Below are 24,539 nucleotides of genomic sequence, written 5' to 3'. Positions count from 1 at the left end.
AACCCAGTGTTCTTTTCTGGCGTTGCTGCAGTGCGTGCCTTCGTGGCGGCTTGCTGCGTTTCATCCCTGCATCTTCTTTAGGGCTACCTACATGCATGAGTCCAAGGCCAGGTCTTTCTTTGTATTTTCAGATGTGGCTTCCTTTTCTAGTTGCCTTTGCTAGGCACAGTACAGAGCTTTCAAGTTTCTTGGTCCATGTGTGAGTCTCTCATCCGGTCCAGGATGTTGCTTTGCATTCTTGGATGTATAGTCTTGATTTTATACTCACAGATCAGGGCAAGAAGTCCCAGAATGCAAAGCAAACACCTGGACTCTGTGAGCTTCTTGCACATGCGCCTGTGAACCATGAATTCTATGGCCACGTGTCCCACTACGGCATCAGCCCATTGTTTGCTTGGTATTGTCGTTGCTGCCAGTGCCAGCATGCTGCCTCACTTCCTAGCCTATTTTTACGTCTCGCCGACGGGCATCATTTAGCTGTCTGTTGTCGGAGAACTATTGTTTACAATACATGCTTAGAGCGGACTCAGGGTCAGTCCATCACTTATCCTTGATTTGCTTTATTGTCAATCTTATTTCTCTGTTTCTTATTCAATGGCTTTCCTTCCTCTTCTCGAGTTTCTCTCTCTCATTTTACAGAGCCTCTGAGTAGAAGAATTATCCTTTCATTGCTTACAACCAGGAACAATTTTTTTCTTTTCAGCACTCCATGAGAGTGCCTGTGCTTTTTCCTCCCTCTCCCTCGTATGCTTGCTCAGTATTAAATGATTGATCCCCTTCCACTGTGCATGTTGCTTTCCCTTTCACCCTTCCTCAAATGGTCTCCCACCCCTTCCTGCTTAGTTAAAAAAAAAAAAAAAAAATTCTTATGAGGACCAAGCGGCTGCACACTGCTGTTGGGTCGATTGCTTTCTTGTCTGTTTCTCCCCATACAAACTCTGTGCTTTTTTTACATCGATTTTTCTGTAGTTTTTTCTGCGAGAGACCGGCTCTTGCATACCGTTGTTGGACCGCTCATTGCCCTGTCTTTTTCTCCATGAGAAACAACCTTTAGATCACATGCTTTACATCGCATGCCATTACAACGCGGTTGTTACAATGACCGCGTTGTTACAACACAAACCATTACATCGCAAGTCTTTTCAATGACTTGCTGTAGGGGGCGCGCTGGTGTTGGATTTACAATCCAACACCTTTCCTGCTGTTGCACAAACTGGAGTAGGAATAGTAAATGATACTATTCCTAAGTCCAGCGCGCCCCCTACAGCAAGTTGTTGAAACGACTTGCGATGTTATATTTTGCGATGTAACAACGAGGTCGTTGTAACGACCTCGTTGTAATGGCATGCGATGTAAAGCATGTGTAGTAAACGTTTATATTGTTGCTTCACACCTCATTCCTTCCAGCACAAAGATTTATTTTTTATCTGTTTTTTTCTGCATGGGCATAGCAACAGCACACTGCTGTTGGGGTTCTTGTTCCATTTCCTCTTGCACATATGTGTACTACATTTTTAGGTCGAGCTTTTAGTCAGCGAGCATGCGCTGCTCTGCGAGGCATGCTGTATTTCCTCTCTTGGCTTGGCTATTCCCACTACTTTCATTGGTTCCTTCGTCTGCCTTTCGAACTGCCTGGAGCAGGAAATGGAAACAAGCATTGGCCGCGCGGCCGTAAAAGTAACGGCCGCGCGTCCGTGAAAGTTAAAGTAATCGCGATCAAAGCGAAAGTGATCGCGATCGCGAGGACGGGACGCGCTGTGTAGCAAGCACGCGAGTGGTGCGCGCGCAGCAGTGATTGGCGGCTGCGTGCATGCACGCTTGCGAGAACGCAAGCGTTAGGCCAGGGAGGTCTGGTAGCACCTTGGAAACCCGTATACTAAATGTCGAGCAACAGCGCATGCGCTGTTCTAGGCTGGACCTAAAAAGATACGGCCATGTTGCTGTGAGTGTGGAAAGACCACCGACGCCACTCTCTGATGTCAGCTTGCCCCAGCCTGTGGCACGGGACAGCCCCTCGGTGCGGTAGGCGGCCCCGTCGGAAGACTGAAGCACAAGGGTGCTGCTGGGTGCCTGGGTCTCCGAGAGTGGCTCTCATGAGCAGTCCTCGGAGCCGACCGAGGGCCGCGTTGTTTTTGCCCATGTGATTTGTCGCTAAAGGGTCTGCCCTTACCTCCCCCATATGCACCAATTTTCAGAAGCAGGGACATCAGTCACATCCCCACATCGTGTCTGGAGTTCTGCCGTTCGCACTCCCAACCCCTGAAGCCTGCGTCCACACAGTAGCTGAATGGCCTGTAGTCTATTGCGGGTGGCTCCTGCCGCACTGCTATACAATGCTGGTAAGTTGCCTTTCGAATATGTTTTTAAATCGCAGCACAGGTTTCACTATTGTATTCTGTTGAGGATGGATTTTAACTAGATTTGTTTTGGAACCTTGATGTAAACATTTATGATTTTAGCCAAACTATTCTAAGCTGCTTTTTCTGTCAATGTCCACTTCTAAATGTATTTTAAAATGGTAATTCATTTGTCACCCTGTACCTTGATTACTTTAACATTCTAAAAGTGTAATAAAATGTGGTCGGTCAAATGGGACAGGGGCGCTTTAATTTAAATAGCAACGCTGTATATATACTACGCTTATCCGTGTTGGTAAATGTTTTCAACTATGATGGTGGGTGTGCCCTCTCCACTTTAAGTTCCTTTGTATGACAACTTATCACACCACTGCTGTCCCCTTATCACTTTGCAGCCCTTCTTGGCGCCGCCCTGCCACTGGACCTGCAGTCCCTGTGCATGAAGCAGCTCCTATGCATGCCAGTTAGCCTCGCCTTTGCAGTCACTCTATGTCATCCTGCCCTGACTCTGCTGGCACTGTGTGTGCCCCAGACCGCCTGCTTTGCCCCTCCAACCTATTTATGAGTCACACCCCCTGCAGGCCCTCTGTGTTCCCACCCCTACAGCCCTTGTGTGACATCGTCCCCCCCTCCTGCTGAGCAAACTATGCCACTCTACACACTAGAGTCACCCACCTGCCCTGATGCTGCTCTGTGTCTCTCACCCTCCCATAGCAGTTTCTGTTGTGCCTGCCTGAACCTCCAGCCTTTCTTTGCGCCTCTACCACTCTGCAATGCCCCTTTGTGCCCTACTTCCTGCAGCCCCTGTGGGTTGCCCTTCCTTTACTTTCCTATCCAGCAATGTGCATCCCTATCGTCTATACCCCCTGGAGTGGTCCCACTGCATCGCTAAATACTTATAAGGTCCCAAAAGCAAGACAGATTGCATTGCAAATGCCTGTTAAAATGTACTTATCTAAAATTGTTGTCAGCCATGTTGGGATGGTAAGTTTAAAATGTCAACATTATTGCTGGTGCGCCGTGATGGATGTGCACAATGCATGCACGTGCATCGGTCACCATCTTGAAATGGCTTTTCTTCATTAGAAAACCCATTCCAAAATGACCTCTCATGCTTCTGCCTGCGTTGCCATGCTTTAATGGCCATATTGGTAATTCATTCAGGGAACTGCAAACAAGCACTGACAAAGTCAATAACTCATCCTTTTAAAGGTGAGAACTAATGGCTATGCCAATGCTTGTTATCTTGTGCTGTCTTCTGTTGCTGCTGCGGGTGTTCTACCCCTTTGAGGGTCTCTGTGTCTGTCGGAGGAAGCCATATTTTGATGCATACCCTGAAATGCAGAGGAAAGGTCAGGAAACACCCCTGACCATTGAAGTGCATGATAAGGCCTCTTCGCTGCTCTGACGCGGTTTTCAACAGTGTAAGTGTCCCACGCACACAAATTCCAAAGTTTGACTTTTTAAGTAATCCATTCTCGAAGTGAAAGCATGTGATGTGTGAGGGTTTACCTTTTCATCAAGAGAGGGATTTAAGTCCCACGTGACCTGTGAAAGTTCAGTCAATGGCTAGGACTGATCTGTATTCTCAGATTGCACCAGTGTTAATCAGTCATTTTACACTATAACTAGCACCAACCATGTACTGGTCTTGGAGAAGCTGAAAGCTTTTTTGTGCACTCCCTGGAACTGAGAGTGTCACCATCTGTACATAAAAGCTTTCTTTAAATATACCAATCTGATGAGATAAAATAATTATATGACAAGATGCTGAATAGAGGTTTAAACCATCAGATTGTATTAGGGGGTCTGGCAGGAGCTACTTAAGGTGAGAAGAAACAGGTGTGGTGTGTGGGTAAGAGCAAAAATACAAATGATGGAAGGATGACAGCCATATTGCAGAAAGGAACATAGGGGCATATCAGCAAGGGCCGGCGACAATTATCGCTCAGCGCACTTAGCGCGAGGATAATTATCGCCGGCTAACGCTGAATTTTATCACTGAGATAGCGTGCTATCAGCAACGCTTATCTCAAAAGCGATAAAATTACAGGCGCAAGCTGCCAAATGCGCGATTATCGCTGGAAACCCAGCGATAATCTCACAACGTTTGGCGATAGCTTGTTGATAGGGCAGGGCAGACTCAGCCATGATATCCACCTTCCATTGGATATCATGGCTAAGTCAGATGAAAAGCAGGCGTAAGGAAAGTAGCGATAACCGCGGTTAGCGCTACTTTTCTTATCGCTACGCTTGTTAGCGTGCCCATTGATAATTGGAGAAATGTCGGTTAGCGACATTTCTCCAGTTATTTTGGGAAGGAACACCCACTTTGCATCTCATTAGAGATGCAAAGCTAGGCGTTGCTGTGACGGGCGCTAAGTCAGCAAAACACGCGATAGCGTGTCTTTGCTGATAAGGCGATGAAATTATCGCCGCTTTTTGGGCGAAAACGGATGCAAAAGCGGCGATAATTTCCTAGTGCTGCTTTGATGATACGCCCCATAGAGAGATATGTGAAAAGCTATTAAGAACGACCAGAGAAAGAAGTTGAGAGTTAATAGATTTCAGGAGGATATAAAGTATATAATAAACTACTAGGCTCAAAGGAGAGGCTTTAATGGCCATTGTGAGAGGTAAAGCTAGGGTGACCAGACGTCCCGGTTTTGCCCGGACAGTCCCCATTTTTAGATAAATGTCCCGGTTTCCCGACACTTATTGCAAAAATGAACAAATGTCCCAGTTTTGAGAAACGGTCGGGTGAGCACGAACATTTACACTTTGCTGTGAAGGCTCACCTTCACATCGGCCCTCTCAAGACACCAGGGACAGAGAACTGTTTGAAAGGTTTTCTTACTGTGCTGCCTGGCTTAATTCAGGCAACACAGCAGGGTTTAATGAAGGGTGAATCAACAACCCCTGCAAAGCACATCACCAGAGGCCAGAATCACCCCGCTCCCCTTGCAACACACCCCAGCTTGGCCGAGGAAGTCTTTCATTTTCATACTACAGTAGAGTAGTGTGTGCACGTACCTCTGTAGCATGAAAATTAAAGACTTGCTGGGCCATGCTGGGCCATATGGCTAGACAGAACACAAACATATATGTATGTGTATATATATCGGAAAATTCATTGACATAGAAATAGGACTAACTGTTTGTAGCGCGGCGGGGCCTGTATCGCAGTTACTGGTGGCAAGCGCAGTAAAGGACACACGGACACCGGTTTATCGCTCTGGGCCAGAAGACCCCGTGCGGTCCCGCCCACGTTTATTTATCCCCTCGGGACGAGCCCGCCCGAGGGGTGTATGGATGCATGTGAGATCGCAACATTGTTTGAGAGAGTCCGGGTGGCTCTCTACAGCCCTCCTTTCTTTTAGTTCAGAGCCATCAAGTTCGTCCCATCATGGGGAAGTATATACAAAGTCCTTCAGTCTCTGACTTGGGACTGGGTTCGGTCGGAGGCCATACCTCTGGCTTCGGGTGCAAGATTCCGGGGAACTGCCCAGCGGGGTACTCCGTGATCTCTCAGCGACAGGGTCCTGGCGGGTTGGCCTTCCGTGGTCATCGCCGTCCTGATTGATCTGCGGACCGGACACCGGGGAGGAGATCCTTTCACTGAGAGACGCCGGGGAACCACTACCCGGAGGTGAGCCTTGGGGCCTGGACTCCTCCCAATCCGTGCTCACTTCCGAGACCGACTTAAAACTCGATACATTCCTTGTAATGGCCTGTTGGCCTCTTTTTGCCGTGACCATGGTCCCTTGAACCTCTATCACAGTCCATACCTCAGGCTCATAGGGGGTTCGGAACTTCCATCCTGGGTGCCGATCCTTGATGACCACCTGATCTCCAACTCGTATCTGTGGATCTCGGGCCCTTCGGGACTCACTGGCCTTCCAATTCGTTGCTTCTCTTCTCGCTTGATCGGCTGCTCCGTCTCTCTCGGCAGGTACCCACCCTGGATCTGACGGGATACTGTCCCGTGGGGCTCTTTTGAACATGATGTGGGCCGGAGCACATTTGGTGGTGCTGTGTGGAGTTTGGCGATACGCACCGAGGAACTGATCCAGAGCTGCTTCTGGATCCTCTCCATTCTCCACGGCAATGCGCAGCGCTCGATTGAGTGTTCTCATTAGTCGTTCCACCTCCCCATTTGCTTGAGGCCATAGAGGGGTGATCTTCCAGTGTCGGACCGCTAGGTTTGCAAGGAATTCCTGAAATTCCCGCCCTTGGAAGGGGAGCCCATTGTCCGACTTGACCTCTTTGGGCAGCCCCATTGTTGCGAACACTCGGTCAAGAACCCTCTTGACATGAGGAAAAGCAGTTGACGCTATCACTTCAACGACAGGGAATTTCGAGAATGAATCGACCACGACCGGCATGTGCCGACCATCAGGAAAACTCCCAAAGTCCATGCTGGGATGCGTGCATGGCGTCTCACTTGCTTCTTCGCTGATTACTGGGACTGGTGCAGGGTCGCCTCCGGTGATGGTGCAGGCGTGGCATTGTCGAACCATCTCCTCTACTTTGGAGTCCACCGCCGGGAACCAGACCTTGTCGCGCAGCCTGGCTTTAGTCTTGGCCATCCCCTGGTGACCTACGTGTGCCAACGCGAGGATTCTTTTCTGTAGGCTTTCAGGGACCACGATGAGGCGTCCCCTCAGAATGACTCCTTCTTCCCCCACGCTGAGTTCGGTCCGGACATGCCACAGTTGTTGGCGAGCATGGCTGACTTCTTGTCGCAGGGCTCGGGCCCCATCCATGAAATGGGCCCACCCATTGCTGTCCAGTGCCCTGCGAACGCGAGAGAGTGTGGGGTCTTCCCGCGTGGCTTGACCGATTTCCTCCAACGTCATGGCCATGTGACACGCCCCTTGTGACACCATGCTGACGAATGCTTCAGTGCTGCAGGTATCCTCTGAAGAGGCGGGTGGCCGGGCTGACTCCGGGTGACGGGACAGATAGTCCACAGGGTTGTGGGCCCCAGGACGGTAGATTACCTTGAAATTGTATGCCTGTAGCTGCACTGCCCACCGTTCGATCCACGGTAACCCCAGCCTCGACAGCCCGGCAAACAGCGGGAGCAGCGGTTTGTGGTCCGTTATGACGGTGAAGTCCTGCCCGCACAGGTACAGATGGAAGTGCTGGCATGCCCATTTGATGGCCAGCGCTTCTCTTTCGATCTGAGCATACCTCGTCTCGGTGTCGGTGAGAGCCTTGCTGGGATATGCGACGGGCTTCCACACTTCGTGACCATGCTCCTGCAGGAGGACAGCACCGAGGCCCACCGGGCTGGCATCCACGACCAGTTCCGTTTTCCTCCGGGGGTGGAAATACGCCATGATCGTCTTGTCTAGGAGCCCCGCTTTGATATCTTTGAACGCCTTGTTGGCCGCGGGTGTCCACTCCCACTTGTGATCGTGGCACGTGAGGGCGCGTAGCAGCTCTGACATGGCTGCGAGATTGGGGATGAATCGTCCGCAGTAAGTGGCCATCCCAAGAAAACTCCTCACTTCGTGGGACTTTGAGGCGTGTTGGCAGCCCGGATGGCTTCAGCCTTCTTCGGGTCTACCAGGAGTCCTTCGCGAGTGAACGTGTACCCAAAGAAGTCCACGCTGTCTTGATAGAAGGAGCACTTGGCTTTGTGTAGCGTCAGTCCACATTCTGCCAGCCTCTTGAGCGTGGCCCGGAGGTGGGAGTGATGTTTCTCAAGCGTGTTGGAGAATACCAGGATGTCATCGCTGAGGTTAATCACTCCTTGCAGCCCGGACAGGGTTTCGCGGATCGCGTTTTGGAAGACCTCCGCGGCTGAAGAGACTCTGAAGCTGAGCCTTTTGTATCTCCTGAGGCCAACATGAGTCGAAAAGGTGGTGATGAATCGGCTCCCTGGGTCCAGCTCCAACTGGTGGTAGCCGGCATTTAGGTCCAGCTTCGAGAACCATTTCGCCCCGTTGAGGTCCGCCACGATGTCGTCCATCGTGGGGGTGATGTGCCGCTCCCTCTTCACCGCTGTATTGGGCAGCTGCATGTCCACACAGAGTCTGATGGCCCCTGGTTGTTTGGGCTTGGGTGCCACGACCAGCGGGGACACCCAGGGAGTGGGGCTGGAGACCTTTTCAATGACGTCAAGCTCTTCGAGCTTTCGCAGCTCCTCTTCCACTTGAGGGCATAGGTTGAATGGCACTCTCCGATGCCTAAGGGCCACCGGTCGTACCGACTGATCTATATGCAGCTTGAACTTCTTGCCCTTGAGTTTCCCCAGGCCGGTGAAGAGTGTTGGGAACTCCTTCAGTATGTCATCTGCATGTGAGTCATGCACCTGGTTTGCGAAGAACACAAGACCTAAATCCTCCGCCGTGTGACAGCTGAGCATGGTCCCTTCTTACCCTCCGTGACATGGAACTGCGTCTCGGTCGAGTAGCCCCCACTCGCGATGGTAGCGTTGATGACGCCACGGAGGGGACGAGGGTCCGTTCCTCCATACGTGTATATTCGCACCTTGGATGGCGTCAAGGGGGGTCGCGGCGACAGGCGGTCATACTGATCAGAGTCCATCACATTGACAGACGCCCCAGTGTCAATGAGGGCTTGTACCTCCGTGCCTCCTACTGAGACTGAGCACATGGGCGGCGGCCTTCACCTGGAGCCTGTCCGGCTGACGTAGGATACCACGAACCCATCGTCGTCTTCGTCCTCGTATATCGGGTGTCGCGCCTGGGGCTGGTGTTCCAGGCTTGACGGTGGGTCAGCATGCGAGACCTGGCGAACTTGCTGTGGCCCGAACCTGGGTCTCGACGACGGCTGTCTGAATAACCCACCACGGCACACTCTGGCATAGTGATTCATCCTTCCGCAGCGGGAGCACGTTTTCCCTTTCGCCCCGCAGAAGGCCGTTGCCGGGTGATCTTCGCCGCAGTACCCACACGACCCTCCCGGTGCAGGTTTGGACGCCTGGCGAGGTGTAGCGGGACGCCTTTGAATAGCTTCCATCTTTTCTTCCTTGATGGGTGGGGTCTTGTACACCGATCCCGTGGCCACGGGTGTGTGTAGGGCTGCATCCATCTCTTCCGCCTGGGCGTCCGACAACTCATGAGAGCGTGCAAGTACCAGGATCTCGTCCAGCGAGATCCCTGGCTGTCGGAGGATCAACTTCCGTAGGAGCTTGGAACGACAGCCTAAGATGATCTGATCCCTTATTTCCTCTCTTTGGTCTGTGAAGGGGCACGTGCTGGCCAGCCGGCGCAGCCGCGTGTAGAACATGTCAACCGATTCTGTGTCGGTCTGCCACGCCCTCCAGGAACTTAAATTTCTCGAAGTCGGGGTTGAGCTGTGGGTCTAAATGTCTGTTTAGCGCAGCGACCGCCGCGTCGTAGTCATCATCGTTTCCTGTGTTGGGAAGCGTGTCGAACAGGTCATAAATCTCAGCCCCTCCATAATAGATGAGTAGGGATCGCTTTACTGTCCCATCGGTTTCACGAGTCCCTTTGAAATAATGATTCAATCCCCCTACCCATGCTTTCCACCTTGGCGCAGCAGTGGCGGGATCCGAGGCCTCACTGAATGGTGGTAGTGGTGCGACCGCGGTATGGGTGACCACAGGTGGTGGTGGGTTGTTGCCGGCGCCTGGATTGTGCCCACCAGCTTGCTTTGCACCTGCGGCGGGTACGGTGCTCATTGTGTGGCTTCTTCGTGTACTTTTAGGGTTTTGCCAATGCTTGTTTGTCCAGGCTAACTTCTTCCCCCACTTGGTTTCTTCCACAGGGTCACCCTTCCTTTTTTTTTCTCTTTCCCTTGGAATTTAGCCAAAAAGTCCTGCTTCTCCCTTTTTACTTTCACTTTGCAGGCAGGCAGGAGAAGGACAGCCCTGCTGAGGACCCCTCCAGGAGATTAGCCGAGTTAGACGGGAGCCAGCGTGAGGGAGAGCAACCACGTGGACCCCAGAGCAGGGGGAACCGCCACCAGATCAGGAAGCTGATGCAGCGCTCAAGGCCAGCCACTCATCCTTCTCACAGCGTGCTGAAGCGCCGCCGGCTGAACACGCTCCCGATGTCAAGGGATGCGTGTGGGCGGGCGCAGCGCTGGCACGCATGCCGATCAGCGGAGGGCAGCACGCGGGTGGGCTCCACGATCCTCCGTCATTAATCAGGTACGCAGCGGGAGCGTCAGCATCGCGGGTGGGCTCCGCACGCTCCGGATGACCAGCAGGACAGGCAGATACACACGCGAGGGTGCGACCGGCCTCGTCGCCAGTGTAGCGCGGTGGGGCCTGTATCGCAGTTACTGGTGGCAAGCGCAGTAAAGGACACACGGACACCGGTTTATCGCTCTGGGCCGGAAGACTCCTTGCGGTCCCGCCCACGTTTATTTATCCCCTCGGGATGAGCCCACCCCAAGGGGTGTATGGATGCATGTGAGATCGCAACATTGTTTGAGAGAGTCCGGGTGGCTCTCTACACTGTTGACCAGTGCCAACATTTAGTCCTTTTTCTATGTCAATGACTGTCCCGGTTTTCTGTTCAGAAAATCTGGTCACCCTAGGTAAGGCTCAGATGGAGTTTTCGCATATATGTGTAGCATGGACGAGGAATTCAATTATTGCGCTCAAGATCAAAAGCGCACTCGCCATGATGTCTGCATTGAGCATGTTGGGAAGATAAACAGAGAAGATGTGGTTGCGAATTCGGAAGAGGGGATTACGGCTCGTGTCTCGTTAAATTGACACTGTCAACTCTCTGGAGTGCCTTCGGATCTTGTTAATTTACTCGATGTTATCAGCTATTGACATTAGGTTGTTTCTCCTCTGTTATCATCCTATCTCGTTTGCATTCATTTAACATAACCAACAATTTAAACATATATTTTACAAAAATCTGAAATATTTCGGCAAGAGCTTCAGTCTGTTACATTAGGGTTGGATGTTAACATAATTGTGGATTACTGGACCGCCCGTGCCCTGAAAGGAGGGTGGGTCTGGGGCAGTCAGAGTGGAAACATTGATGGTCTGGGTTTTAATTGGACTTTAGGAGCTCTAGCAACCACCCTGGAGCATTCTTCACGTCACTCAGCCCAGACATGTGGGCGTTGAGTAGATTTTAATACGAGAACTCAAACACTGTATGAATAACACTGTCTGTCAGCCTTCACCCCCTCAAAGATGAACTGTGGCATCAACTTCCCCCCAAAAACACCCAACGTATCCATCTTTTCAATTGAACGCCCTGCGACAGACCACAATGGACCCATGTTGACCCTCTCTGAGGACCAGTCACATCTCCCGGACATGCTGAAATCCACACCACATGACGACCACATTATCCCATCATAGCGAAGAGCATCTTCAGCAATGACCCCACACAACATCTCAACATCAGGACCGCGTCCCTCAACCAAGGCATCTTCTCAAACTACCTCAGACCGGACACATCAGGCCTCTTCTGCATGCTGCTCAGATGGAAAGCATCCCAGAAGAGGACTGCAGGATTCGCGGTCCTACCTTGAGGGCAGCAACTTCCTGCGGCAGACATATCAGAAACCTGATCCTGCCCCGGAAGAGCAGCTGTCATATGACTGCCCGGCTGATGAAAGGAATCGGAGAATTGACAAAATCTCCCCCTCCACCCCCCATCAGAGAGCATCCTTGGCTCCTTTTACCTGTCTGCATCACTCCCACGCTTCAAGAAGGAACTGAAGACCCAACTGAAACCGCTGTTCCATACTCTGCCCTTCCTCCCTATATCCACCGTCACCTATGTACCCATCTTTACATGTACGCACAGCACTTTTTTGCCTTACAGCTGGCTCAGTGCTTTATTATTCCCTTTATAGGCATGGGTAGATACATATAAACATACATACATACGTACGTACATACATACATACAGACATACATACATGCATGAATACTTACCTCCCTACAGACATCTGGTGAGATCCACCAACTGTCTGTAGCACTTCTCTCCCCACAGACTGGACCCCATCGCTTTCTTTGCTCACCACTTAGTCCAGCCAATCTCGCTCCTTCTTTGGCCTTGCTGCTCATGTGCAACCAGTATAAGAAAAGCACTCAAGGTTAAAGACGGTGGCAGGGCTTTCAGTGGTGTGGAACATCTGGGAGTTGCCTGATTTTCTGTGGTACCCATGCACAGCAGCTCTCAGATCCCTTCCCACTGACTGTAGCTCCTCTTCCATGCAAAACAGCACCCAGGGAGACAACAGAGGTCCCACCACTGCCCTTAAACTATCACACTTTGCCTGACCCCAAGATGGCAGGTGACATGACCATCTTCACAATTACTACAGGGACACGGCAAAAGGAGCCCAAACATAGTAATTTAAAAATAATGCTTTTTACAGAAATATACATGTTCCCCAACCCTCTTGTACAGAATATTTCTTCCTAATAAATTTTGACACCAGCTCACAAATCTAGTGCAAGCTACAAGCCAACAGTATTTCTTTATCGATAATGAACTTTTATTTCTGTGCTTCGAAATTAAGGCTTTTCTCATTCATGTCCAACAGCGTTGTTGAGTTTCTTACACGTGTCTACCCAAGGGCACTGGAGCCACACATGGAACGAGTTCAGGTGATGCTGAAAGGTACTTCCAACTCCATAAAGCCCTGATGAACATCCTTCTTTTATGCTGTATAATTGCAATCTTATCTCTGTGCGACTTCCATTTCGGAAATTACTTGTGCAGCACTGACTGCCACAAAGGAGTCTCTTAAAAAATAAACTAAGTGAGTCAGCTGGAGAACAGTAACATGTATACCAGCAACTTCAACAAGCATTGGCAATTCCAATCAGGCGCACTTATCATTACATACGAGTGAGACCGATTGGCAATGCTGGTGCCTGCTTATAGTAGTCTTCAATGTCTCTCAAGATTGATGTTGGTTCTTCCACAATTCTGCTACATTTCTTAGAATGACCTCTAGCTGCCACCGACATGCTGCAAACTGGGGTTGTTTAAAAGTGGCGCTGTTTTCTTAGATGGAATGGAGTTCGGAGCAGCACAGTGATGAATCTACCTAAAGCGATACCAAAAAGCTTCTGTGGGTGGGTCATACAGAGAAAGGGAGGAAAGCAAGAAATAAGAGGAAGGCAACTGAGAATAACAATGAAAGCCATCAAATGTTGAGCAAGGATGGGCCTTGTCGAGTATCGTATATAACCCTGTCTCCAACAGACAGCTGGAGCTTTCTGTAGCAAGACTGCAAACATGTTTTGAGAGGGTTGGTTTGGCATCTTTTGCTCTTATGCTTGAGTTATCCCGCTGATTGCAAACGAGACACCTTCACCTTTGTTCTTTTTCCAACAGGGCCACTTTGAAATCTAGATTGTCATATAAAATGGTAAATCCACCTTGATTACAGCAACAGGCAAAGCAGATCGCTCTTTGGGCACAGTAAGGATGTCTGCTGCATCCAGCGAGTTCACTTTCTTCCTAATATCACTCAAATGTTTTCCTCTAGTGGGGCTAAACCACTACGTTGTCATAACATTAGCATGCATTGGCAAAGTCAAAGGGTCTCTGATGCAAAATGCTGAGCTCTTGCTTTGCTCATCGCATGTATCAAGATGTATGCAAAACATGCCAGCAATCTTGGAAGAGGCTTTCTGTACATAAAACCATTCAAAGATGGCCGCCGGTGCTCACAGTGAAGGGAATTGTGCATCTTTGACCCATAAATGTGGAGACTCATTCTGTCCGAGACTTTAGTGAGCAGCGAAAATTGAAGCCCCTCGTCTGCAAAAACGCTGGGGCCGATTCACAGAACTAACTTAAGACAAAATCCTAAACTTAATACTTTTGGTATTCACAGAAGGCATTTAGTAGTAGTAAAGTTAGGATTTTGTCTTAAGTTTGACTTAAGACAAACTTAAGACGAACTTAAGACAGACTTAAGGCAGACGTAAGGTTCCTAGGTACACAATGCTTTGAAATAAACAACACTTCAGTAAGACCTCTCTCTCTCTTCTTCCTCATCAAAGATGGCATGGTTGGATTGAACTTGCGACATTGAATGGCAAATAGGCCTCTCCCCTGGGGAACCGTGATTAAAGGGCCAACAGAGAGAGAAAACAGAATGGAAGATTTGACCAACACATGCCCGCATCATGATGCATGCGGAAGTGTGTGCTGTAATCCACATGTATTAACATCTGCGCATTCTGGGCATGTGTGCATCATGATGCATGCGGAAGTGTGTGCTGTGATCCACATGTATTAACATCTGTGCATTCTGGGCATGCGTGCATCATGACACATGCTTGCACATTCATTGTGATGCGCAGTGGCCAACTTTAATATGCGGGTCCAACACGGTGGATGGCCATGTTAGACTGGTAAATTGAAATGTGAAAAAAGAAAAAAAAACAAGTGGTATTAAGTGCAAAAATGGAAATAAGTCTCCAGCAGCAGTTTGCAGCTGCTGTGCCCTCATAAAAGAAAAAAATTATATGGGCAGCAGTATGAGGAGCGAAGTGGGAAGAGTAGTGAAAAGAAGGCAAGTGGGATGTAGAAAAAGCATGAAGATTTTTAAAAGTTCCTTCTGACACGCAAGAAAGGATACGACTCGTAATCAGGACACAGGGAATGACATTTTCATATGTTGAACAAACACAAGAATCAGGAATGAGCCACTGAATGTAGAGAAGACAACTGAAATAGACAACAACTCTATCTAATAATGAGTAAGAGGCTGACCAAATGCCCACTCTAAGTGTTTGCTATAAATTTGAAACCATAGTTCTGGCCAACAGACCACTAAATCTGTCTGTCACGGAGCCCTTAAAACGAGAGGTAGACCAGTTTTCTTTATGAAAAGCAACTGCTTTATTAAAAAGCAATAATTTGGTAAAAATGTATTAATTGTTTTATGAAACTGCAATCACAGACATGGTGGTCTTCTGACCCACAGCAGGAAACCATCCCTGTGATGGCCTCCAATTGTAGTGAGATGCAAGTTGGAAACTATCCTGTCATGAGGTATGTCAATACCGACCCACCACGATTCGGTTTTGAAATTCTTTACTGGTTGCAAAATTACGGATCACAAATTGCAACCAGAATTTTGCAAAAAGTATATAATACATCTGGCCCCTAGATCCTACACAGTGACATACCACTTCCTGAAAAATACTAATTACTGAGAAATGTGGAACTATTTTTCTCCTATGTGACCTTGGCCCCTTCCTTTCCAGCCTTGATAGAATGGATACAGGTATTTGATGGCAATAAGGTATGAAAAAGATGGGCCTAATTTGCTAAAATGTAGAATATGCAGAGCACATGATGTCAACCATCATCTTTGGATATTTAACCAAAATCTGGTCCTTCCTTTTCATACCATATTATCACCAACGACCTGTATTTATTTTGTCAACTAAGGCCAAAGTGGCAGCTCTTGGTGTACTCCGGATCCTCCTCACAAAAGCTTAAAACAGGAAGGGCACAAAACATTATGGAGTCTTAAATACGACCGGGGAGCTGAGCTGTACCACACAGCAGCACTTCAGTACAAGCTACACAGCTGCACTTGTTAAGTATAAATGCCACATTTGTGTGGCTAAACAGGGGCCCTTGTGTATCAACTCATTTCCCCATAGACTCAGAATGGGTAAATCCCTTTGATACAACAGGCCTAGGATTACTAGTCTCTTATCGGCCTAGCTTTTGATCTTCCAAAGACCTGCATAGAGTCATCAAGGACTTTTCTGTCCCTCTGGCCAGAGAAGATCAGGTGATAGCCACACAAAAACTGGGTGACACCCTTATAACATTCTTTAACGTTAAAATAGACAATATCAGGCCACAGGATGAACTGGATGTGGTGTTTGGCATGTTAGTATGACTAACCTATCTGGCCGTCCTTCTACAAACTCCGAGAAGTCCTTCACTTTCTGGGAAATCTCTATGTCTGAAATGACAGAGATTGTTTCAAAACTTCTGGCTCACTACCCTACATAAGCCCTGCCAGAATCTTGCAACAATGCACCCCGTTCTTAGCCTGTATTTGTCAGATGACCGTCCTTTCTCCATCAGTGACGGACATCAAATCCATCTGCTGTGGTGTCTCACAGGGCTCAGTTCTTCACCTCTTTCCTGTTACCAGCTTTATTGGGCAACTCTTCCAGGATGTATGACGTTACAACGCACACTTTTACAACGCATGCACTTACAACGCATTTTTTACAACGCACAATCCATTACAACGCATGACATTACAACGCATGACATTACAACGCATTTTTAAAAACTACCTTTACAACGCATTCCATTACAACGCATACTACCATTACAACGCATACCATTACAACGCATAATATTAAATTGCATTTAAGGTAAGTATTAGATAGTATAGGGGTAAAAATTACTATTCTAACTCCAGGGGGTGCAACAGTAGGGTAAGTGTTGGATAGTATAGGGGTAAAAATTACTATTCTAACTCCAGGGGGTGCAACAGTAGGGTAAGTGTTGGATAGTATAGGGGTTAAAATTACTATTCTAACTCCAGGGAGTGCAACAGTAGGGTAAGTGTTGGATAGTATAGGGGTTAAAATTACTATTCTAAATCCAGGGGGTGCAACAGTAGGGTAAGTGTTGGATAGTATAGGGGTTAAAATTACTATTCTAACTCCAGGGGGTGCAACAGTAGGGTAAGTGTTGGATAGTATAGGGGTAAAAATTACTATTCTAACTCCAGGGGGTGCAACAGTAGGGTAAGTGTTGGATAGTATAGGGGTAAAAATTACTATTCTAACTCCAGGGGGTGCAACAGTAGGGTAAGTGTTGGATAGTATAGGGGTAAAAATTACTATTCTAACTCCAGGGGGTGCAACAGTAGGGTAAGTGTTGGATAGTATAGGGGTTAAAATTACTATTCTAACTCCAGGGGGTGCAACAGTAGGGTAAGTGTTGGATAGTATAGGGGTTAAAATTACTATTCTAACTCCAGGGGGTGCAACAGTAGGGTAAGTGTTGGATAGTATAGGGGTTAAACTTACTATTCTAACTCCAGGGGGTGCAACAGTAGGGTAAGTGTTGGATAGTATAGGGGTTAAAATTACTATTCTAACTCCAGGGGGTGCAACAGTAGGGTAAGTGTTGGATAGTATAGGGGTAAAAATTACTATTCTAACTCCAGGGGGTGCAACAGTAGGGTAAGTGTTGGATAGTGTAGTGTAATATTATGCGTTGTAATGGTATGCGTTGTAATGGTAGTATGCGTTGTAATGGAATGCGTTGTAAAGGTAGTTTTTAAAAATGCGTTGTAATGTCATGCGTTGTAATGTCATGCGTTGTAATGGATTGTGCGTTGTAAAAAATGCGTTGTAAGTGTAGTGCGTTGTAAAAGTTGCGTTGTAAAGGTTGTTCCCCACTCTTCCAATCTGTGTGTGTCCTTTCCTCTGTGTAAGGGGATGATTCACAGCTGATGTTCAAACTTTCTGCATTGTAACCCCCAAACTCTTTCTGCTTCTATTCAAAAGTGCCCTTATGCCCTAATCACTGCACACCACTGATCTTGCCTCAGTAAAGCTTGAAACAAGAAGGACTGAAAGACTTTAGAGTCTCATGGCCTGATATAGATCCTGACGGACAGGTTACTCCATCACAAAGTGACGATATCCCGTTCGTCGAAATATAAATCCCATAGGTTACAATAAAATTTATATTTCGTCGGACGGGATATCTGTCACAGTTGTGAAGGAGTAACCCATTCGCAGAGATCTAAATCAGCCCTTAGTTATGACCATGAAGCTGGGCTTCACTACACTGCTAAACCCTGGATGAAACAAGCTTCTTATCACCAAAAATCCCCGCCATTTATGGAACTGCACTTGCTGGCATGAGGATATGGGTACTCCCGCAACCCCTTCCATGAAAGTGTCAAATCTGGGCATCTACTTAGACTCTGAGGGCCTGAGTCAGATCTCGGCGGATGGGTTACTATATACCATTATATCCCATGGGATTTATATTTTGGGAGACAGGATATTCGTCCCCGTTGTGACGGAGTGACCCGTCCTACAAGATCTAGATCAGGCCGTGAGGTCTCTCTTGAACACCAGACTTCCACCGTGGCTCGTGTTCCTGCTCTGCCAAGTAAAGTTCCCGAGAAGAGACTGCCCTATATTGATACCGACCAGTCGTCCTGGCCTTAGTGCGGTCTCGACTGTGGCAGCTCCTGCTATCAGGGGCCCTGGTAATGCAGTGGCTTCTTCCTGCACAGGACATGGCAGCACGACTTTGCTCACTCTCTTCTAAGATCATTTTTTCGAAAGACGTCAATACTTTTCTCTTTAACCAACCTCATTCAATTTTGTCTTCTGAGTTCTGTAGCACCAAGAAACCTCTGTGAACTTGTGTTCTATAAACAACAAATAACAAAATAGAAGAACAAACAATGGATAAAGTCCATACTGAGGGGAAGCAAAGTGGAACGCAAAAGGAGGCGATAGATTTGTGATGCGGGCCAAAGTCATAAAGTGTAATCATGCGGATGCCTGTTACACAAACGAGACTTTGGCCAGATTCACTCAGATTTGACGCAAGGCAGCACAGTAAGGAAAGTTTGCATCAAAGAGAGAATGAAAAAAAAAACATATGTATTAATAGATGGTACTTTTTTTTCTCTCCCCATTTGCGATGGTGCACTTTTGCCTGCTACGTGCCAACGAACACATTCTTGTGTCATAGTGAAAGGGTGCGTGCGCAGCGACGGCCCGTATAGGGCGTGTTACCGGGGTGGTGACGTGGGGCAGAGGAGGGGCAGGGTGGGGGGTTGCAAAATGCGGCATACAGCCGATTGCAGGTAAGTTACAAACAAAAAAACCCCGAATTACGTTGCGCGCGCAGCATCGCCAAATGCAATGCAGCGCGCGCAACAAAATTCGTTTTCTTTATTTTTTTCATAACTTACCTGCACTCGGCGGTATGCCGCATTTTGCAACCCCCCACCCTGCCCCTCCTCTGCCCCACGTCACCGCCCCGGTAACACGCCCTATACGGGCCGTCGCTGTGCGTGCGTTCTCTAAAGCAAAGGTTTAGTCCTGGAAGGAGACACTTCCAGAATAAAATCTATCCTTTCGTACATTTCCCGATTTGTATGTGTGCTGAACAATGCGGAACACACTCACAGTTGGAGAAATAAGTAGAAATGAAAACATTTCTCCTCATTACGCCTGCTTCGTGGAGGCATCTGGGTTTGGTGCAAAACCCGGCCTTAGAATGTTAGCAGACATGATGGGTTGTCTGGGAATGCCCATGTGCCACCCATGAAACACCCCGTTGATGCACAGCAGTGCATAGCGAATCCTCGAATACTTCGGGATACATTCCAATGCAAATCCTGGTTTGTGTTGGGTGATAAATCCTGCGCCAACACTCTGTGCCGGGTTCGCTTCCAAAAAGTGACGGAAGCCGACGCAAAGCGTTAGTAAATCGGAGCCTTTGAGCATCAGAACAGACGGACAGGAGGCTGGGATTATAGATAACTCACAGGCACGTGGAGCAGCCCTGGTTATTCATGTATTTCCAGGTGCAGCTGTGATGTCACTGCTCTGTAAAGTACCGTGACGTGCTCAGTAAGGCCGCCCTGCTTCCGTCCGCGCGGATAATCAATTTATCAGAACATGTTTTCACTGCGCAGTATTAGTCCAGACATCCTGCCTGGGGATTACACCGGCTTCTAAATCCAATAATCCTCCCAGTTCTGGAGTTCAGGAGAGGAGCAGTCCTCGTGTCAGCGTGCTTCAGATGTGGGTGATGAGAAGAACGGATCTTTCGGTCTGTGGGTACCACATGCGCTGCAGACCAGACGTGGCATCGATTCCTCCCTGTAATAAGAAAGCGGCCTCCCACTGTGGCACTCTTGGAGAGGGTTTACAAATTAACAATCACATGCGTTATTTTCTTCTTTCTCCACATGGGTAATGTTTCCTCTGGAGATTCCCCTTTCACTGCACCTCCACGAATTATAGGAGTGAATCTGTGACTGATAACAGGGTAGAAATGGTGCATGGGGAGGTTTGTCAAAACCACAAACCTAAATATTTGAGGATGTTGAAAACTTTTCACTTCATTCCACTCTGGAATACCCATCTTGCACCCCATACGAAAATGTGTTTGTTTAATTATACAATATGCCAGGTGTAATATTTGCATCAGTAAATCCCTTTATGGGGTTTACTTTTAGGAATTGCTAAAGTAAATTTGCACTTGTAAATTAAGTCATTTGCAAACATAATTTGAATTTATCTGCCCGAATGGGTTTTTGAATGAGGTCCTGAGTGTATTTAAGAGGACAGCGACAGATCACAGTCCAAGATCACACAGAAAGTCATTCCCAATCACAGTACATTATCACTTCTTTCTTTCCAGGCCCTCATTCAACTGTGGTGGGAGTACTGCGAGCGGGGGGGGGGGGGGGGGGGGCGGGGAAATAAGGATACCACACCTGTGGTATTACCCCCAAACTTCAGGATTCTAGGGTCTGAGTTTTGAGTTCTGAATGTCAAAATGAGACACAACAGGATAGTTACATCACTTAGCAAACAGTCTATTAGAGAACCTTTTATGAAATATAAGAGGGAAGTCTGGCTGGGTTGCAAGAGAAGGAAACCAACTCTCAAGTTTTATCTAAGGCTTACTGTACAGGAGAGTTGTCAAGGCTGATTTAGATTCCTAATCTCATGCATCGTTTTGCACTCGTTAGATAAAGATTGGGAATTGTCCACCATCTTGTTGCCTTCCCAAACATTGCCCCCCGGATTTGATTCCATGTCCACGTGATGGACAGAGTAAGCAAAGCTCTGTGCACTTTATGTTGTTTTTATTCTGATTTTAGACGTTATTATCTAAAACCACTTCTGCTTGCGTCTGGCAATGGAGGGCATATTGCTGCCCTAAAATACTTGTCTGAATTAAATGATGCTAGGGTGTGTCTCAATGTAGCACTTTTTATTATTAATGCAATTAGCATACGTAAAAGCATCGCTATTTCATTATAGGGACGACTCAACCAAGTTTTAAATGGAGATTGTACCCCTTTTAAACATTTCTAAGTGTTTTCAGACATGACTGACTTTGTTTCCTTGTTGAATATTGAGTATTACTTTGTACTATCGTTTCTAACTTTTATGCTACCTTTGTGTAATGCATCTAGCTTCTATCTATGTATGCTTTTATGGTTGTTTTAAACACACCGAATTTATGGCCAGATGTACGACGCTTGCATTTAGCGAGTCAATTTGCAACTCGTTAAATGCAATGTACAACAGTGTCTCAGATTTTGTTTGCGATTCCCAATGGGGTCGCAAATTGCATGCCTCGTCAATATTCATGAGGCACTCGCAATTTGAGACCCCATTGGGAATGGCCAGCACGGGATACATTTAAAAAAGAAGAATGAAACTTTTCAGTCCCTGGGACCACTGCCTGCTCTTAAAAAAAGAAACTGAAAAATGTCATTTTTCGTTTTTCAATACATCCCGTGCTGGCCATTCCCAATGGGGTCGCAAATTGTGCTTGCCTCATGAATATTGATCAGGCATGCAATTTGCGACCCCATTCAAAAAGGTCCCCTGAGGACCCCTTCTCATTTGCGAGTAGCTTATCACCCTTTTGAAAAGGGTGGTAAACTGCAAGTGTTTGGCGACCGCAAATGCGGTTGCAAAACAATCATACATAGGTGTAAGACTCGCTATTAGGAAGGGGAGCCCTTGGCACTCCCCTTCCTAATAGCGAATCGCAGAATATAGTTTGTGCATGGGGCTGACCTATTTTGCGGTCGTAAAAGGGCCAAATTCCCATTTGCAACCGCAAAAACCAGTCGTATATCTGCCCCAAAGTTTTCAAAATCGAGACACTACAGGCAGATTTGATTTTCCAGCATAAGAAAAACAAATTCTCGCTTGTTCTTGTATTTATGCCATACACATTCCTCCAGGTAATATCTGGAAGGAATTTGTGCAGAAAAAAATAAGGGGTATGCTAATTCCGGTGCACTCGTGTAAAGTGGAGAAAAAGTGGTGTCACAATATGGAGGCCTCACAGGCTCATTCTGTTCCTGTAAGTTAATGTAAAGGGGCATATGAGGTGACGTCACACTAAGGAAGCGCCACAGACTCGTTCCACTGAAAGTGAACTTTATGCACATAGGTTTCAGCCTGCGTCTCTAAACTGAGCTGCGATAAGAGGTTCTGTCTATTGACTGGCGCTGTTCTCATTGCAGGTGTCTGGAGTAAACCCACCCGCTCAGCCCGGATGAGGGAGAAGAGGGCGGACTTTGTGACCGGCGTCCTCGGCGGGAGAGTCATTGCGGCTGGAGGATTAGGTACTCTTAAATAATATCTTTATATAATTTGTGTGCACAACAGTTTAGTAAAGTCTGAATATGCAGGATGGTTACCTAGATTATTAATGTGGAAGAACGCCCTGCAGGAGAGGTGTAAAGACTTGTAAAGTGATGGAAATCAAAACCCTGCAGAATAGAAACAAAGAAATGTAGTGTGAAAGAACCACCTGCAGACTAGTATAACAAGTATTAATGTGAAAGAACCACCTGCAGACTAGTATAACAAGTATTAATGTGAAAGAACCACCTGCAGACTAGTATAACAAGTATTAATGTAAAAGAACGCCCCGCAGAATAGTATAGCGTGTATTAATGCAAGGCACATCCTACCGGATTGGTATGAAGAGTATACATGTGAAAGAACACCCTTCAGAATACTATAGAGTATTAGAGCCAAAGAACAACCTGCATCATAGTAAAAAGAGTATTAATGCAAAATCACACCCTTCAGAATAGTATAAAGAGAATTAATATGAAAGAAGAACCTGCAGCGTAGTATAAAGAGTGTTCATGCAAAAAAACATCTTGCAGAATAGGTATAAAGGTTATTAATATGATAGAACACCCTGAAAAATAAGTTTGAAGACTATGTGAAAGAACACCCTGCAGAATAATACAAAGACTAATAATATGAAATAACACCCTGCAGAATAGGTATATGGAGTATTAATGTGAAAGAATAACCTGCAGCGTGGTATAAATATTATTCATGTGAAAGAACCGCCTGCAGAATAGTATAAAGAGTATTCTTGCGAAAGAACACCCTGCAGCATAGTATAAAGAGTATTCATACAAAAGGATATCTTCAAGAATACATTTAAATACTATTAATGTGAAGGAACAACTTGCAAAATAGATACTAAGATTATTAGTGTGAAGGAACATCCTTCGCAATAATATGAAGAGTGCTAATGCGAAGGAATATCCTGCAGAATAGTATAAAGAGTATTAATGTGAAAGAACACCCTGCAGAATAGTATAAAGAGTATTCTTGCGAAATAACACCCTTCGGAATAGTATAAAGAGTATTCTTGCGAAATAACACCCTTCGGAATAGTATAAAGAGTATTCTTGCGAAATAACACCCTTCGGAATAGTATAAAGAGTATTCTTGCGAAATAACACCCTTCGGAATAGTATAAAGAGTATTCTTGCGAAATAACACCCTTCGGAATAGTATAAACAGTATTAAAGTGAAAGAACAACCTGGAGCCCAGTGTAAAGAGTATTAATGCGAAAGAACACCCTGCAGAATAGATGGTGAACACGGAGCAGTCCCATTCAGGTACAGGCAGGGCCACTGGAATTTTGTGATTTTGCGACTGTGGCGTTTTCCCCGCATAATTATAGAATTGCCACATAATCCATCATCTGCTGCATAATCTGCAGATTTCAACAAAGAAATTAGTTTCTAGCTCAAATGGTTCAACAGTTGCTAAAACGCAGTAGTAAGTGTTGCCACATGGTTGAAGGCCCTTTTCACAGGCGGTTGATCGATCATCTTTCTTTTGCTTATTGATAAATTTGAGTGTCAAACTGCTACTAAAGAGGTGTAACCTATGTCCAGTGTTAACAAGTGTAAAAATGGCAAAATGTTGAAGTAGTACTATCACAAAATGTGCTGCATTACTCTGCTTAATTAGCCTTTTTGTGCCACATAATTTTTCCCAACCTTTCCGCATAATCTGGCCCATTTTTGCCACATAATTCCAGTGGCCAGGAGTGTTGAACAGAAGCAAACCGCCATAGTGATCTTTTGTTGTGTTCCTTGTCTGTCAATGGAGGTCCTTAATGCATATGGCGTATTTTTTCTAGAGG

The 24,539-nt window shown here is 46.9% G+C and overlaps 1 protein-coding gene across 3 annotated transcripts in view; it reads left to right on the top strand.

The window, feature by feature from the left end:
- KLHDC8B (kelch domain containing 8B) overlaps positions 1–24,539 on the top strand; it is a 1,076,716-nt gene that overhangs the window by 874,937 nt on the left and 177,240 nt on the right. For all 3 annotated transcript variants that reach the window (XM_085624303.1, XM_085624301.1, XM_085624300.1), the window contains one exon: positions 22,599–22,700. In XM_085624303.1, the coding sequence (XP_085480429.1) occupies positions 22,599–22,700 (102 nt within the window). The remainder of the gene's footprint in view (positions 1–22,598; positions 22,701–24,539) is intronic.

The sequence above is a fragment of the Triturus cristatus genome, chromosome 9 (assembly GCF_964204655.1).
Source record: "Triturus cristatus chromosome 9, aTriCri1.1, whole genome shotgun sequence".
NCBI classification, from domain to species: Eukaryota; Metazoa; Chordata; class Amphibia; order Caudata; family Salamandridae; genus Triturus; species Triturus cristatus.
This window is presented reverse-complemented; position numbering and strand designations above follow the sequence as displayed.